At 37.9% G+C, this 19,583-nt stretch overlaps 1 protein-coding gene across 1 annotated transcript in view; it reads right to left on the bottom strand.

Moving 5' to 3' along the window:
- LOC150096378 (glutamyl aminopeptidase-like) overlaps positions 1-19,583 on the bottom strand; it is a 365,847-nt gene that overhangs the window by 315,757 nt on the left and 30,507 nt on the right. The window contains exon 4 of the mRNA XM_090409047.1: positions 11,485-11,605. Coding sequence (XP_090265173.1) covers positions 11,485-11,605 — 121 coding nt within the window. The remainder of the gene's footprint in view (positions 1-11,484; positions 11,606-19,583) is intronic.

Here is a 19,583-nt window from a genome sequence, read left to right as displayed (position 1 = left end):
CTCAGGTCTTTCTAAATAAAGGACTTCGTTTATACTGACTGAATTATGGAGGTTCCATTATTATTATTATTTGTAATAGTAGTATTAGTATTAGTATTATTACTAATAACACATCTGAACACATAATTATATGAAATGAATTTTACTCAGATTTGGTATTTGAACCTTTTACAAAAATTTGTCAAACCATTCCAGTTTTCAGTTCAGCTATATTCGGGGCTACAAAGGCACAGCATTTCAACATTTTATATTGCAATGACCTTCTGATTTAGTGGAATACGCGCAAACATCGGAATTTCTAAAACGAACAAGAAATCTGTTTGGTTCAGTTTTAGTTCTGACAGGATCACTTATTATTATTATTATTATTATTATTATTATTAAAAAAGACCTCATGGAGTCAAAGACTCATCTAGGAGGTGCTTTTATCTCACACACATCTCATCATACCGGGTCTTAAACACATTCAAACTCCCTGCAGACACCACACTCTCAGGCAAGGCATTCCAATCATTCACAACTCTGCACAAAAAAAACCTGCCTCTCACTCCCCTACTCACACCCTCTTTATACAGTTTCCAGGTATGACCTCTGGTTCTCCCCTGATCTCCCACTATTCTCTGTAGAACTTCTCCACCACTGATCCTATAACAACCCATTACCAACTTGTAGGTCTCTATCATATCTCCCCTCTTCCTTCTCTCCACTAGACTCTGCAAATTACATCTTTTCAATCTTTCCTCATACTCGACATTCCAGAGGTCAGAGACTACCTTAGTCAGTCGCCTTTGGACCCTTTCCAACATCTCTTCATCCTTCTGAAAACCAGGTGACCAAATCTGGGCACAATAGTCCATGTGTGGCCTAATCAAACCCTTATACAATGGAACAAGAATCTCCCTACTTCTACACGTCAGTGTCCTCCTCATCATTCCCAGAAGTCTTTGTGTTGTCTTCACAATTTTGGCGATGTGTCCCCTAAATTTTAGATCCTTATCCACTATCACTCCCAGATCTCTTATTTCCTCTACTTCCAACAATATATTCTCACCAAGCATAAATTCTGCATCCCATCTTTGTTTTCCAAATTTTAAAACCTTACATTTTGCAACATTGAACTCACATCCCCATTTGCTTGCCCAATCACTCAATTTATTCAAGTCTTCTTGCAAGGCCACAACATCTTCACTACTCTTTATGGTTCGTCCCAACTTTGCATCATCTGCAAACAACTGAATATCTCCATCCAAATCTTCGCCAATATCATTAATATACAAGTTAAATAGTAATGGCCCTAAAACAGATCCCTGAGGCACTCCACTAGTGACTTTCCTTTTCCTGGATATTGCACCCCCATACACAACTTGTTGATACCTATCAGATAGCCAGTCTCCAATCCAATGCACTAATCTAATATCCAACCCCATCTGCTCTAGTTTGACTGTCAACTTATCATGAGGTACTCTATCAAAAGCTTTTGCAAAATCCAAGTATATTACTGTGTATCCTTCTCCTCTGTCCAAGGAAGCAGTCACTTTATTGTAATAAGTAAGTAGATTACTAAAACACGACCTCCCTTTAGCAAATCCATGCTGTCCATCAAAGATTATACCATTGTTGTCAACCCAACTCTGGATCCTAGTTCTCACAAGCTTCTCCAACAACTTAACCACAACACCTGACACACAGATAGGCCTATAGTTTGATGCTTGAGTTCGATCACCTACTTTATGAAGTGGCACAATCTTGCCCTCCTTCCACTCTTTAGGGACTTGACCAAGTGCAAGACTCGTATTAAAAAAATATGTCAAGGCAGGTGTAAACTCTCTGGCACATTCCTTCAGAATACGTGGTGATATATTATCAAGTCCCACAGCCTTATTTACATCTAGTTTACTCAACTCCCCAAACACCTCTTGATCACTTACAGTAAGTCTCTCCTCCCCATCATCAACTGCTCTCAATCTCTCCATGAAGTCACATTCACAAGATTGAAAGATCTTTATGAACTGCTCATTAAGTATCTCCACCACACATTCTGCAACAGCTGTCTTTATACCATTTCCTCCAATCAATGTCATCCTTCCATAATCATTCTTTCTTTTGCTGGCTACATATCGAAAGAACTCCCTAGGATTCTTTTTAGCTTCATTAGCTAACTGCTGTTCATACCTCTCTTTAGCTACTCTCACCAACCAAGTCACTCTCCTTGCCTGGTCTTTGTAGAACTCATGAAATTGGTTACTTCCACTTCTCTTATGCTGCCTCCACAATGCCCTTTTTCTCTGTATCGCATGCTTAATCTCTTTATTTATCCATCTCACACCTAACTTATTTAACCTTCTCACCCGTGGTATACATTTAGACATTGCATCCACTAAATATTTTTTGAAAATCCCCCAAGCTGCATTGATCTCTTTTCCAGCTAACTCCTCATTCCATGCTACACCTGCAAGCTGTCTCCTGAGCTCTTCATAATCACCCCCCTTGTAGTTCCACATATACCCTTTTTTCACAGGGGTCCTTGCACTGCTGGCAACCACCCAAGTAATCACCTCATGGTCACTTTCACCAATTGGTGGATGATTTGATACCTCATTGATAATTACATCCTCCGATGAGATGACCAAATCCAAGACCCTTAATCCTCTTGTGCCCTCTGTTACATACTGTCTGAGGAGTTATCCCTCAAAAACTCAAGAAACTCATTTTCTTTACTTCCAGTTGCTATCTCTTCATTCCAGTCTATATTGCCATAATTAAAATCACCCATAATAATCACCCTTTTCTTATTTGCTTGGCTTATTTGACTATACATTTCACTATCACCACCGTCCACATTACCAGGTCTATAACAACATCCCACCAAGTATTTGATTCTATTCACCTCTATCTCACACCATACTGCCTCAAAACCACTGGCCCCATTTCCCTCTTGCATCTCTACCTTGTATGGACATAACTCTTTCTCTATCATCAATAGCACTCCCCCTCCCTTTTTACCCCGTCTATCCTCACGAAACACATCATACCTTTCCATCTCTATTCCTGTCAGGATGTCATCCTCATCTAACCATGTCTCACTTATTCCGACAATCTCTGGGTGCACAGACGCAATTAGTGCAACCATTTCATCTGCCTTGTTTCTTATACTTCTAGCATTGGTATACAAACACAACAACTCATTTCTGGATCTACAGCTAGTTCCACTGATACCACTCACTCGATGTGATCTCTCCATGCTGGACTGGGGCCATTTCCCTTTCTGCTTCTTCATTTTAGAACCCTTTGCAATTCCATCTGTTTCCTTTTGATCCCTGATCATCCCATTACTTTCCTGCCTACACATTCTCTCACCTCCTCTTGGAGCATCCACCTTTCTCATGCTGTGTATCCCTGTCTACCCTGAGCCTCGCCATTTCCCTGCTCCTCTTGCACACCCATTCTCTCATTTTCTATACTCATACCACTCACTTTCACATTCATTTCCACTCCTTCAATCTCTCCTGTCTTACTCTCCTGCTCTTCCACATCACTCCCCTCTCAATCTGATTCATTCTCTCTATTCACTTCTCTACCTTCCAGCAGCAGTCTCTCCAAGCGACTCACACCATAACCACTCAAATGCAGTCCATCGCTCCCATACAGCTCACTTCGTCCCTCAAACTCATTCCACACATTAACAAACTGTACTCCCATCTCCTCACACATTTCAGCCAGAATATCATTCATAATCCTTGCTCTCCGCCTCATTTCACCACAATCATACCTAGGCAACACACTGACCACCCTTCCTGTCACACTATTCTTCTTTATCTTTCCAAGCAGTCTCCTGACATTCATTTTGACATGCTCTTTGTTCTCTCTCAAATCATTCGTACCAATTAATACAATTAACTCTTTTGCTCGTTCCCGCCTCATATTCAATGCCTCAATCACTCTACTCATTTTACCGCCTGGAAAACATACCTTGTGCATTTTATCCTCTAGCACACCTTTAATAATGGAGTCGCCATACAACGCCACTCGCTCATCTTTTGTTATCTCTTTCATGCCATCATGATTTATTTTAATAGTTTTGACCTGAATTCTCTTAATTTCATTCTGCATCCATTTCATTTCTTGCTTCATCCAATCCAATTCACCTTCTGAACCTCGCGACACATTCACTCTATCATTAAATCTTTCTAACTTTCTAACTCTCGACCCCCTCTTCTCACTTTCCCTCTCATTCATCCTTCTTTGTTTCCGTACTTTCGGTCCAACATACGTCCAACTTTCACTATCATTCTTCTCACTTTCACTCTCACATATCTTTCTTTGTTTCTGCACTTTTGGACTAACATGCGTCCAACTTTCGCTATCATATCAGGGAGGGGAGATATGATTGAGACATTCAAATTACTGAAGGGTTTCTATAAAATTAATTCAGAAGATATTTTTGAGAACAGGGCTGGTTGTGGGAGGACTAGGGGACATCCATGGAAACTGGGCAAAAGTGTGGTTAGTAAAGGTGTTAGATCTGGGTTCTTTACTTTTAGAGTAGTGAATGAGTGGAATGCGCTCCCTGAGTCTGTGGTGGATGCTGTGACAGTGAATGAGTTTAAGGCGAGGTATGATAGATACTGTATGAATGTCAAATAGTTGTGATGAATATGATTTGGGGCCTCCCTCGATGAGTCCAATGACTCCCTGGAGTTGCCCGTAATAATAGTAATAATAATAGTAATAATTCTTCTCACTTTTACTGTCTTTCATCTTTCTTTGGTTCAATACTTTCGTTCCAACATGCGTCCAACTTTCGCCATCAGTCATTCTTTTTTCGCTATCATTCATTCTTTCGATTTTTTTTACTTGCGATTTCTGCACCACGCCAACTTTTATTAGAAAATTTTGGTAAAGAAGTTTCGAAATGATATTAATAATTCTCCTCTAGCTGGATGAAATTTAGTGAAATTTTATAGGTAAGATCTATATTAAAATTTGTCAGTTTTGATTTCAATCTGATCATTCTCATATAAAAATTAAGTGGAAGGAACTTTTTTGTCAAGAGATAAATCACTATCTATACAATGAACTAGTAGGTACGCTTACAGACTTTACCGTGGACAGGGTGTAGCATAGAGGCAGCCTACCTCATGGTGCCACTTAATAAGGGCGCTTGCTCAGCCATATTGCTGTAGGCACCATATTACAGCAACAAGGTATTTTACAAATAAACAAATATGCTTTTAGTTTAGTTTATGTGCTTATTATATTTTAATAATAAAATAATTATAGTCATACATACTAAAATTAAACATTTTAGAACTCACTTATTAGGTCAGTGTTTCTCAAAGTGTGGTACGCGTATCCCGGGGGTACGTGAAAAGTCTTCAGAGGGTATGTGGCAATTTTTGGCTATGCATCATTTAATGCATGGAATCATTATTAAGAAAAAAAAGAATTAATTTTAAATGTTAAAATTAAGTTTAAATTAATTTAAACTCCTACTCAAATTGTGAGTTACTATTAATTGTTAACAATTCCTGTTAGCATAACAAGTGCGGAAGGAAGTTTTTCCAAACTTAAACCGATTAAAAATTATTTGCAAACAGCAATGACCTAAGAAAGATTGGTTGGTCTAGCAACTATATCAATACAGGCAGATATAGCTTATAATTTAAATTTAAAAGAGCTTATAAACAGTTTTATTGTGCAATATTCCCATAGAGCAAACATTTAATTAATATTATTATGTAATTGTTTTGCATTAATGTTTCTCTTGTAATAAAAACAAAATAGCAATTGGAGATTTTCTTATATTTTTGTCTTATACTCCATCAGGGTCAATATTTAATTGTTTGCCTCAGAGCATGATCTAATCTGACGATGACCCTGCTTACAGAATAATGTTGTAAAGAACATTAAAATAATTAGAATATCTCACTGGCCACCTACATATGTTGTCTACATCTTGAGTGACATTAGGTATTCTTACTTGAAAACTTTAAAAGAATAGTTTTTAAGAAAATTAATCTTTTGATGAATTTTTTCATAATTCATTGAAAATTATCTGTGAATTGTTTTTTCAATCAATTGCATTTGTTGTGCGACAATCTGTAGTTCAACAAATTGTTTATTTGATAAATTTCATTCATTAAATTGTTGTTCGATTAATTGTTTATTCAACAAATTGTCGTTCGATGAATTGCCATTCAGAAAATTGTCTTTTGGTGAATGGTTTTCGATGAATTTTCATCGAACCTGCCATCTTTCTCACTGGTCACTCATTGCATGTCATGGTGGACGGTTTCCTTTCCTTAGATTTCCCCACCAATGCAGAAGGGTTCCATCCTTTAACCCGCTCTCTTCCTCTTTTATATATAAATGACCTGCTCTAACAAATGTCCAATCAAATATTAGCATCCTAAAGTTCCACTATGACCAGTGGCCCAAACTCTGTGATCTTCTAGCTATATCCCAATGAGGAAGGTCCCGTCTGATCTCTCACAAGAAAGAGCTCACATTCCCCCCCCCCCTCCCTCTTACATTCAATAATACTGAGATATCCAAAGGAAAGCGGATTTCCCTTCTTGGACTGACCTACATCGATATTCCTTAGCAAAAACACATTTCAACTATAGCTTCTGCAGCAGTCAAAAAACTTGGTGTACTTGTTTGCATGAAACACCTACTTCACACCTAACTTTCTACAAATCCTAAATTCACCTAAATCTGGAATATTGCTCTCACATACGGTGGTGCACCAAAATCCTCTCTTGATTCTATCCAGAAGAGCATAATCTGACAAATGAATGATTCCTCTCTCACACATCCACTTCGATCCCTCTCTCATGTTCAGTTTCTGCCTTGTTCCTCTTTTCCAGATACTTTCAGTGCTCTGCTGAATTGGCCACTATCATTCCTCCACTTTCCTCCAAAATTATTAGAACAAGAGCTGCTGCTAACCAACACCCTTTTACAGTCTATCTTAAAAATCAACGAACCAGCTTCACTGCCTCTTCTTTTATTCCATATGCTTCTGTGCTTGGAACAGTCTCTCTGACTCTGCTTTCCCCAAAGATTACAACCCTCAGCTGTTCAAGTAAAATGTGAACAGACTCCTTCTATCTTCTATTCCTCTTGCCCCCCCCCCCCCCCACACACACACAACATACATAGCTCTAATGTGCTATAGGTCTTGCAGCTTTTCATGTGTGGACCAGATATAAAAAAAAGCAAATGGAAACAACTTTGAAACCAATGAAATCCTTGATGAAAAGTAAAGCTCTAATAAAAAGCAAATATAAGACCTCATCTGGAGAAGTTTGTCTTTTAACTATTCCCATATGAACACAACTCATGCCGAAGGTTATGTAACCTCATTCACTTAAGATTACTTTTAAAAGTTTGTAAGTTTAAAGGTATAAAAAAAAATTTTTTCCCTTTCATTGTAAAATAATAATGGATATTTATTATCGACTTAATTTAATTCAGTTAAGATTCTAATGCCAAGCTGAAGCATTTTGGCTGTTTATTTTTCATTAAAAAAAATTCTATAATCCAGATATTATGATTGTATGGAGTAAAACTTCCAGGGAGTCCAAGGATTCATTGTGGAAGACTTACTCATCTCATACATCAACTGTAATACCATTAAACTCACTAAAGTGTGATGCATTTACATTGTCCTTTGGAATAACTGGGATTACGACAGAGACGACTAAGGCTACAAAGTCGCAATCAGCTGAAAAGTCCCTAAAAATATTCCTGTCATCTTAAACGGGATTCGAACTTATTCTTTCCAGCTAAAGAGCAAATAGAGCAATTGCATTACTGAGATACACTTTTACTGAAAAACTATTCCAAGCACTCATTGCTCCCATAGAGAAGCCTTGTCCACAACCTCTTGTAACCACACACTTAGTTCTGGGGATAACCCTCATTATCCCCATCTTCTACTGTATATTGAAAAATCTTTCCTTTCCACTGTGCAGAGCCTCCATAGTTCAATCTGTATCGATGATACTTGTTGGCTTCTTCATCCAGTGAAGAGTTAGCAGTGAACACATTATTGCATACACCATGTTGATAGCTTTTAGCAAAATGGGCACTCATTAGAAAAACAAATACTTTTGCATCTTTCACCCTGCTCACACCATCTACATTCATTAGAATTATTCTTTCATATTCATTCTTTCTTTTACTTGTAGCATATTGATAGAATTCTTTGGGGCTATATTCTTTTCAGTTTCTTTTCATACTCAGACTTAGCTCTCCGTACAATAGTTGTGACTCTTCTAGCCTGCTGCTTATAATTTTGCTCAGAGAACTAGGGGTCATCCGTGGAAGTTGTGTAAGAGTGTAGTTAGTAGGGGTGTGCAGACAAGATTTTTTGCATGGAGAGTGGTGAGTGAGTGGAATGGATTGCTAGAATTGGTTTTATATCCCCTGATGGCGAATGGATTCAAGGAGAGGTATGATAAGATTTATGTGTATAATGGTTGATTTGGATTTCATTAGAAACCCATTTCAATAACATTAAAAGCACCCTCCCCCTTCTCTCCTATTCTGTCTATCTTCTTCTTCTTCTTCTGCAGCTTCTCCCACTTAAGTGGGGTCACTGTTTGTAATGAGTCTCCTCCACACCTTCCTGTCTTGGGCTGTCACCACATCCAAGTTCTTCATCTTCAAGTCCTCTTCTACCAGCTCCCTCCATCTCCTCTTTGGCTGCCCACGCTTCCACCTTCCTTGCACATCCATCTGCATGACCCTTCTTCCCACATATTCGTCCTCCCTCCTCATCATATGACCAAACCATCTCAACCTTGCCTCCTGTATTTTTGCTCCTAAATTCGTAACTTTCACTGTTCCCCTGACATAGTCATTTCTCAGATGATCCTTTCTGGTCACACTGCACATCCACCTAAGCATTCTCATCTCTGCTACTTCCATCCTGCTAATGTTATTTTTCCTCAGGGCCACAGTTTCTATAGCATATGTCATAGCTGGCCTCACTACTGTCCTATAAATTTTGCCTTTCAGATTGATCAGCACCCTCTTATCGCATAACACTCCAGCCATCTCCCTCCAGTTCCTCCAACCCGCTTGTATCCTGCATCCCACTTCCTTCTCAGCTCCTCCATCTTCTTCCACTGTTGAACCTAAGTATCTAAAGTCTCTCACCTTCCTGATGATATTTCCTTCCAGCTCCAGATCTTTCTCCTGGTCACCGCCCACTGCGCAACACATATACTCTGTCTTACTTCTGCTCAGTCTCATACCTCTCACTTCCAATACTTTTCTCCATCTTTCCAGTTTAGTTCCCGCTTCTTCTCTTGAATCTGCACACAGCAAGATGTCATCTGCATACAACATTGTCCAAGGCGCATCTTCTCTCACCTACTCTGTCACCACCTCCATCACAATGTTAAACAGAAACGGACTTAATGCACCCTTGATGCAAGCCAACTGTTACTTGAAAACTTTCTGTCTGTCCCAAACAGGTCCGAACACTTGTCTTCACATTTCTGTACATTTCCCGCACCAACCTGACATATTTCTCCGGCACCTTCTTCTCCCTCAGACACCTCCAGACTTCTTGCCTTGGCACTCTATCGTATGCTTTCTCCAGATCAATAAATACCAGATGTAGCTCCCTTTGTTTCTCTTGATATTTTTCCATCATCTGTCGTAACCCAAAGATAGCATCTGTTGTTGATCTACCAGGCATGAAGCCAAATTGTTCCTTTGCAATCTCCACCTCTTACCTCAATCTACCATCAAGAACCCTTTCTAGGATCTTCATTGTGTGGGACATCAACTTTATTCCTCTGTAATTTTTACAGTCTTGTGCATCCCCTTTACCCTTGTAGATGGGAACAAGAGTACTCTCCCTCCATTCCTCGGGTATATTTTCCTGTTGGCAAACTTTCATGAACAGGTCCCATAGCAGGTCAATTCCCTCTTCCCCCAGTGCCTTCCATGCCTCCACTGGAATTCTGTCGGTGCCGCTTTTCCATTCCTCATCCTCTTCATGGCCTCCTTCACTTCCATTCTACTGATGTTCTGCACCATCCCCTCAGAAGGCTGCCCATCTCCTCTGTGAGTCCTTGCATTTTCCTCATTCAAAAGTCCCTCAAAGTATATGTTTCATCTGTTTCTTATGTCCACATCCCTCCATAATACTCTTCCTTCAGCATCTTTGATCTGCCTCACATGTAAGATGTCCTTAGCTGCTTTATTTCTACATTTCGCTAGTTGGTAAATTTTTCTCTGTCCTTCCTTTGTTTCTAATTGATCATACAGATCTTGATATGCCATGGCCTTCGCCTGTGCCACAACTCTCTTGGCTTCTTGCTTTCTCTCTTTGTACACCTCTCTGTCCTCTTCCGCTCTTGACTCATCCCACTTCTGCTTTGCTTTCCTCTTAGCTGTCACTGCCACTTGTACATCATTATTCCACCACCAACCCTCCTTCTGCTCTCTAATCTTTCCAGATGTCTCACCAAGCACCTCGATTGCACAGCTCAGAATTACTTTTGAATTATGTTTCCACCAATCTTGTACACTTTCCAGTTCATCCGAAATCCTCTCTAACACTCTACAGATCAGAGTCCCATCATATTCATCAAGACAACAAACTCTACTCCTTTGTTTCTGATACTCCTAGCATTCATGTACAGATATAAGCTACCTACATGTTCTTTTGTATACTCTTGTTTGTAGTCTTTGTGACACAGTTGGACAACTTGCAGATCTCTGTTCTTCTCTTAGTACCTTTTTATATGCAAACATATATATATATATATAAGGTTTTTCATAGAATAGTAAAGGAGTACAGGAAAAGGATCCATCTTTTAATGATATAGTATAGAGAAGATTTAGAGAAGTAAAGAAAAGATTTTCCTATTTAAATTTTGGATAAATGGAAGACACCAGAGAAATGCTGACAACATTAATGGTGCATGAATTTATGGAAAGAACATCAGTTAATGTTATAATTGTTGATCCTCCAAACATGTCTTGTGATTCTTATCACTAATGATGGTTGCAATAATGCACATCTGTACATTTATGAAAATGAAAGAGCGAGATATAATAAATAACAGATAATTATTTTAAAATGTAACAATGTTAATTACTTTCAATGTAATATATTGATAACAATGTAATAACATTTGTTCCAGTTCTTAAATTAGCAGTTAAAAATGCATCAATATTTATAATAATATTTACATTATATACAGTAATCTACCATTTATTTGATCATCAAAACAACACCCATTCAATTAATTGACTCTTGTATGCCAACTGCCTTCTGGTAGAGCACCATGAAATTGTCCAAGTGTGTTCAATTATCCAGCCCTTCAATGATCAAAACAGCAAGTTCTGATCATTGAAGGACAAATAAATGGTAAATGGTAGATCACTGTAGTACCGACTTATTCAGTATTAGAGTATTAATTTATAAATAAAATTTAAAATGACATTATTTCATACCTAATTTCGACATGGGATATGGAACACTGAAAAAGTTGCTAAAAAAGATGAACAGCTTATTGGCACACTCAAGGGCAAACTTCCCATGCTGTATCAGATCTTTAGGTGCAATAACTCCTATCTGATGATAAACAGATTATATATATGTGTGTGTGCATGAAATTCTAATTTCTAATAATAATAATAATAATAATCTACAATAAATATATGCAGACTCTTAAGGCCCACCATCTTTCATTACCATAATTTTAAGATAAGGGAGTTAGTCTTGCCTAAATACATACTCTTCTGTGTAAATTTGTGTGCATGTGTGTGTGTGTGTCACCGCACGTGAATCTTTCTGACCAGAATGACTGATTGCATGTTGAAAAAACCTGAGTTTCGGGAGGGGAAAAACTTGCTTCTTCCATATGAAACCATCCAATTCACCTTCACCTGAAAAGCCTGCATAAAAGTTCTCTGTGTCTAGATGGGATCTGAATCTAAGGTTTTCCAACAGAAGACCTTCATCAAAACTGACTGAGCTATGGAGGCTAATTTCTAATAAGAATACTTATAAAAATTACATATAAAACCAAGTTAGATTAGAATGATTATCATCACAAACCTCTAAGCATCCAAATCTGGATACCGTAATATAAATATGGAAGAATAATTTATATAGAATTGATACTTCTATGTCTTTATCATTAAGATTCTTGCTCCTCATAGGCATAGCATAACTTTTTTTGCCTTTTATAAAAAGCAAAACAATGATTTTTTCTTGCCTCTTATAAATGCATTATTCATTAATACAGAAGTTAGCGCCTATCATATTCTTCTCAGCAGTTTTTATTTTTATTTTTTTTTAATTTTATTTATAAGAACTTAACAACTATAAGATAGATCAGTAAAGGATTTCAATTAAGTGTGAGAAATTTGTTCACATTTGAGTTAAAACCGAGGGTTATAATTTCTGGAAAATATTGATTACCCAGAAATTACAAGAAGATTCCATGGGACAATAGTATGAATGACAAATAAAGAAATGGAGCAACACTTTTAATTAGCATGATAACTTAGACTTAGCACAGTCTAATCATTGCATTATAAGATTCAAGTTAGACTGTAGATAAATAATGAGATCTGTCAATCTCCTTTTCATTTTTCAGATTTCAGCTAAGTAGTATAATTATGTTATGGAAATATCTAAAGGAGCACCTTGTCTCAGCGACTCAAAAGTGTGTCTAAGAGAGAAAAACTTTTGAGTCAAAACTCTCTCTCTCTATTGAAAAATTTACAGAATTATTCTGATATCATCATCATCAAATTACTGATATGTACCTTCAGGGGATGTACAGGATATTATGACATGCTACATGAAAGAGGTACATCGGCACTCTTTAACTGCAACTCCTCTAATGTTTCTCAGAACTCTCATATCTGTGGTCTCTAGTCTTCGATCGCATGTTTTATTTCTAATCCAGCTCTCAGATCCATATGTTAAAATTGCTATGAACATGGTCTTGTATATATAGCTAGTGTAGTGTTTTGACTAATTTCTTTCTTATTCCATATAAATTTATTCAGTTGATCTCCTATCAAATCAGCTTTGCTAATTCTGTTGTCTATTTCCATGTTTAATTTGTCATCTTTGTAAAATGTTGTGCCTAAATAGCTGAAATGTCTTACTATTATTTTAATGACTAATAATATAGTCTACTTTTGTTTAGGAATGCCCCTTTTTTTACAATGTTATTGGCTCTTTACTCAAATCTTAGGGCATTACTGAAGTGTTATAAGACTAATACATGTAGAATAATATAGGGGAAAATTCGGACATACCTTTTTTGGATGTTATTTGCTGTCTCCTTATCCTGGCAATATGCATTCATCTGCTGTTAAAGCAAGAGGGTTTTAGGAAAGTGGGGGTAAAGTAATGTGGGAGAATTACTTGAAAGGTAATTCCTCTCTCCATGTGAATTTGTGCACACCTTTATGTTGTGGACAAATATGGTTTTAGTAATTCACCAGTTACTTTTCATTACTATTAGCTTTGCTCTTTTCTCAAAATTTCTAAAAAACCTTAAGACTGTTTATAGACCTAAAAGTGAAGTGCTGTGCTTATTTATGAAAGCAAGGAGCATCAGAAAAAAGGGAAATGAAATTGTTTCTCCGTTCAATTTATTTACCCAAAAATTGATGGAATAAGTGAAACAAGGTGGATGAAAATCATATCCTGATGGAAGGGAGAAATGGATGGGTAGAATATTTTTCATGAGTATAGAAAGGACAAGAAGGAAGTGGAGGAAGGGCTCCTGATCATAGCAGGGGAATTAAGTCCATATAAGGTGGAGATGGCCAGCCTGGTTGGTTGAGTGGTTAGCATATCCACTCTCCAGCCAAGAGGCTGTGGGTTTGAATCCCATGTAGGCATGGATGTTTGTGTTTTCCATCTTCATACATTCTTTCACCCAAGTATAGATATCTCTCCAAATATGGACTGGGTCACCATGGGAGTAGTACACCCAAAACTTCCTGCAATGGGAGAGACATTCACTCTGTAGTGGGTAGAAATATAGGCTGTTCATCATCATCATCATCATCATCAAGGTGGAGATGCAAGAGGAAAATGGTGGCAATGGTTTTGAGGAAGTAAAGTGCAAGATGGAAGTTGACAAGAAGAGACATTTAGCCAGATGTTGCTGTAGGCCAGGAAGAATGGAGGATGGTCATGAAGAAATGTATGAACAACTTGGCATAGTGAACAAAGGTAGAGTGATCATTATTGATGACTTTAATTCTTATAATGCAAACTGGAACAAAGAGATAGTATCTGGAAATATGGAAAATTAATTTCTTGAGTGATAACTACCTTAAGAAGCATGTAAAGAAGGGCACATGAAGATTAAGTGTTTTAGATCTGATCATTTCATCAGAGATTGTGAGTGGGGTTTCACACCTCCCTCCAGTTGGTGAGAGAGATCATGAAGTGATCAACTGGGTAGTGACTAGCCATAAGAAAACTTCTGTTAGGAATGGTTATATATACGGCAGTAGCGTCCCGTGAAATTTTATGTGGGGGTGCTGCCTATACAAAATTTTAAAAAAAAATTATTTTTTTCCTAATTAGTAACCAATTTATTAATAAATAAATCTGTTTATTGGTTACTAATTAGGAATAAAAGAATTTTTTTTTTTTATTTTGTATGGGCAGCACCCCCACTTAAAATTTCACCGGCTGCCACTGATATATGGAACTAGAAGCCTGTAGTTCATGAAAAGACCCCAAAATGGCCCCAAAACAGACCCTCAGGGGTCTGTTTTGGGGCCATTGCTGTTTAACTTGTATATTAACGATATAGGTGAAGATTTGGATGGAGATATTCAGTTGTTTGCAGATGATGTAAAGTTGGGGCAAACCATGAAGTGTAGTGAAGATGTTGAGGCCTTACAGGAAGACTTGAATAGCTTGAGTGATTGGGCACGGAAATGGGGATGTGAGTTCAATGTTGCAAAATGTAAGGTTTTAAAATTTGGCTCTGGAAACCCATTCCATTCATTGATAACTCTCCAAGCAATAAACCTAGTTCTAACACCCTTGCTAACAACACTCTTACTCAGTTTCCATGGATGGCTGTTAATTCTTTTACCAACACACCTGTTGTGAAAAATTTCCTCTGAATTAATCTTGTAAAACCAGCTTATGTAACCCAAAAATCTTCAACCTGTTCTTAAGGTTCATTCTATAGACCTGCTACCATCTTGGTCACTTGCCTCTGGATCCTCTCCACCTCATCACCAAGAAACCCTGGTGCCCAGATCTGCATGCAATAATCAAGAGAGGTCTTATCAAGGCTCGATAAAGAAGAATAATAACCTGTATGTCTCTGCGCGTCAAAATATTCTTCAGTAACCAAGTAATCTGATGAGCTGCTTTTGTGATGTACCCCCTAAACTTCAACTATCTATTCACTAACCCTGCCAAGTCTCTGGCTTTGTCACCTGGAGTACAGTTCCATCAATGTGGTATACAGCTGGTAATCTTTTCACCCCAAAATGCCTAACCTTACACTTTGCCACATTAAACTGACATCCATTCTCCTTTGCCTAGTCTGGCAATCTATCCAAATCATCCTGCAACATTTTGGCATAATCTGTATTAACTATTGCTCTACCTAATTTGCATCTTTGGCAAATAACTGAACAGTTCCTCTCAGATCCTTTACTATATTGTTACCGTACATATTAAACAGTAGCAGTTCTAGAACAGGACCCTGTGGCATGCCACTAGTAACAGGCCTTCTTTTGGACTCTACTCCTGAATTAAGTATCTCTGATATTTCTCCTTCAACCATCCTCCCATCCATCTCACTAACCCTATATCCATCCCCATGTGTTGCAATTTACTGATTAAAATTCCATGTGGTATCCTGTAAAACGTCTTTGCAAAGTCCAGCAGTATCACTGTAAACCCATTACCTTTATCCAACTCAGCTGTAACTGTATTATAAAACATGACCAAGTTACTGAGGCATGAACTACCCTTCACTAAACCATGTTGCCCTCATACAGCATCCCATTTCCATCTATCCATTTCTGTATTTTGCTCTTGACCAACTTCTCCAATACTCTGATGTAGCAAGCGGTAATTTGCTACATCAGTCTCTTGAAATCTCCTTTAAGCAATGGAACTATTTTCCCCTCTTTCCACCCCCTCGAGACTAACCCAGAGATGAGACTTAGCTTAAACAATATAGAAAAGGGCACCGACAATTCCCTTGCCACTTCAAGTAAAACTCTAGGTGGAATACTATCCAATCCCACAGCTGTATTCACATTAAGGTTCTGCAATACGCTATGCACCTCCATTTCATTTATCTCAGTTCCTGTATAAGCCTTTGGTTCTCTCATTCCTACAATATCACCACCTGGATGATATACTTTTGCAAAGTTTCTCCAAGTTTAGTAATTCCACTACTGTATAGTAGATGATGTCAATGGACAAATGTGATAATGTGATAAGGTTAGACTACAAAGTATAGGCCAATCTGTATATAGATACAAAGATACAGAAGAAGATTGACAATATTTTCTGTGACTGTCAACATTGGTTTGTTAAATGGAAGTCATGTTTTATCAGTTTACTTATGTATTATAACAAAGTGATAAATGCAATGGACAAGGGAGATTTTTTTATGTGAATTCCACTCACGAAAGGCTGTAAGCCTGTAGTAAATTGGTACCATGGGTGGGTTATGGATTTTTTCATTTTTTGTATTTTTTATTTATTTTTTACATAGTCCAGAAACCCTGCTCTAGAAATTGAACATGGAACATCTCCATAAGCCACTGCAGGCCTCTTCAGGAATGAGATAGAGGTGAATAGAATGAAATACTTAGTCAGATATTACTATAGATCTGGTAATGTGGAGGGTAGTAACCATGAAATATATAAGCAATTAGTGAAGCAAATAGGAAAAAGGTGATCATTATGGATCATTTTAATCATAGCAATATAGACTGGGATGATAATATAGCAACAGGAAATAAAAAAATTAATTTTTTGAGTTTCTGAGGGACAGCTATCTCAGAGAGTATGTAACAGAGGACGTCATTATAAATGAGGTGTCAAACCTCTCTCCAGTTGGTAAGAAAGACCATGAAGTGATTACCTGTGGGAGGGGGGGGGGAGTGCCAGCAATGTGAGGACTTCTGCAAGGAAAGGCATATGAAGAACTAAAAAGCTAGCGAGAAGTTTAGGAGACAGCTTGCAGTTGTAGCATGGAATAAGGAGTTGGGTGCAAAGAAGATCCATAGTGCTTGGATGATATTTATTATTATTATTAATATTATACAGGTATCTCCAAACAAGTCAGAAGACTCATCGTGGGACATCCATTATTCACACAATACCTATCATATCTTAACTTAACTCATTTACTGATGAAGCACCCACAACTACCTCTGACAACCCATTCTGCCAATTCACTATCTTCCAAGCAAAAAATCTAGTCCAAACACCCTTGCTGACTTCACTCTTACACTGGTGACCCCCCCCTTGTTCTCTCTCTCTCTTTCTTCTTCCCATGTACTGAAAAAAGTCTTCAGGGTCAATCCCATAAAACTCCTTTAATTATTTAAATGCTTCTAATTTCCCCTCTTTTTTGCCTATCAGCTAATTTTTGAAGCCTACTGACCATCAATCTATTTTCAGAGAGAGCATTCCACAGACCTGCCAAAAATTTTTGCCACTTACTTCTAGATTCTCTCCACAATTTCTTCAACCCCACAGAATCCGGGAGTCCAGATCTGTGCACAGTAGTCCAGATTTTGCCTTATTAAAGTCTTATATAAGGAAACAGGGAAACAGTAACCTCTGTATCACTGCTTTTCAGTATGTTCTTCAACAATTATGCAATCTGATGTATTGTGCTGTTTTGGTTACCTTTGCAATATGCCCTCAAAACTTCAACTTCCTATCACCAATCACACCCAAGTCCTTGGCCTCGTCAGTTCCTGCAGTTTGAACTTCAGTTTCATCAATAGAGTATACAGCTTCTGATCTCTTCCCAGACTGCATCACCTTACACTTGGCCACATTAAACTGGAAGCCATTTATCTTTATCTTTGTCCATGCTGCTAATCTGTTTGTCTTCCTGCAGGATCTCTGCATCACCTTCATTTACCATTGCTCTTCCGAGTTTAGCATCATCATCAGCAAACAACTGAATATTTACTGTCAAATCATTTCCTATAACATCGATATACAAATTAAACAACCGAGGACCAGGTGCTGAGCTCTGTGGTATACACTGGTCACTTGCCTTCTCCTGGACTCAACTCCTCCACTCTTGGATATCTGCCCATCAGTCATCCTCTAATGCAAATCACCAGATTCATATCCATCCCATTTCCACCAATTTACGCAATACAAATCTATGAAAAATCTTGTCAAATGCTTTTGAAAATTCCAGCAATATCACTGAGTAGCCATTTCACTTATCCAACTCCATTGTCACTTGATTATAAAAAGCAAGCAAATTACCAAGCTAAGACCTACCCTTCACAAAACTATGTTGTCCCTTATAGAGAATCATATTCCTATCCACCCAATCCTGAATTCTGTCTTTCACCAATTTCTCCAGTATCTTAACAGCCATGACTCAGATGCTGATTGTCCTATAATGTGCTTCTTCTGTCTTGAAGCCTCCTTTATGCAATGAGACCATTTTGCTTTCTTTCTGCTCCATTGGCACCTTCCTAGTACTAAAGCTTAAATTAAACAGCTTGGTCAGAAGAGCTGATAAATTCCTTGCATATTCTCGTAATAGACAGGCTGATATGCTGATATGCCATCTAATACCATGCATTAAGGTTCTGCAATATTTTAAGCCCCTCCATTACTTCAACCTCTGTTCTCCAATGTAACCACCTAGAAGATACACTTCTGCAAAAATGCTCGCTTAGTAATTCAACTGTTTGGTTAAGTTTTGTTACTTCTCCACTATCAGCACTTTTAAAGTTATCAATCCATATTCATTCCTCTTGCAACATAGTGAAGAACCCTTCAGAATTTCTTTTGCCCACATTAGCTTTGGCATTCTTATGACACTAGCCACCCTTCTTGCCTACACCTTATACTGCTCATGGGCATGCTAATTGCCCCTTTCTTTATAATCCCCCCACAACCCTTTCTTTGTGTGCAACTCCTGATTAATGAAGCTATTATTAATATTATTATTATTACACTCTCTATGAAGTTGGCAGACTCATCATGGGAGGTTCATTCAACTGACAACATATTTATCATATAGAATCTTAAAGTCCTTAACACTCCTTGCATTAGCAACACATTCTGGCAATCAATGCATTCCATTCACTGACAATTCTCCATGTAAAAAATCTACTCCTCATACTCTTCTGCACCACACTTTTACATAACTTCCAGGAATTACCTCTGGTTCTTCCCCTCTCACCTTCTACTCTTTTTATAATCCCCTCTAGATTAATCTGATAAAATCCTCTCACTAAATTAAATGTCTCTATCATATGACCTTTCTTTTTATCCTATCCACCAAACTCTGCAATCCACATCTCTTTAACCTCTCTCCATAGCG

Source organism: Typopeltis vanoorti, chromosome 19 (genome assembly GCF_054136105.1).
Source record: "Typopeltis vanoorti isolate ZY-2024b chromosome 19, IOZ_Tvanoo_1.0, whole genome shotgun sequence".
Lineage (NCBI taxonomy): Eukaryota > Metazoa > Arthropoda > Arachnida > Uropygi > Thelyphonidae > Typopeltis > Typopeltis vanoorti.
The sequence above is the reverse complement of the archived record's forward strand: the minus strand, read 5'-3'. Positions and strand labels throughout refer to the sequence as shown.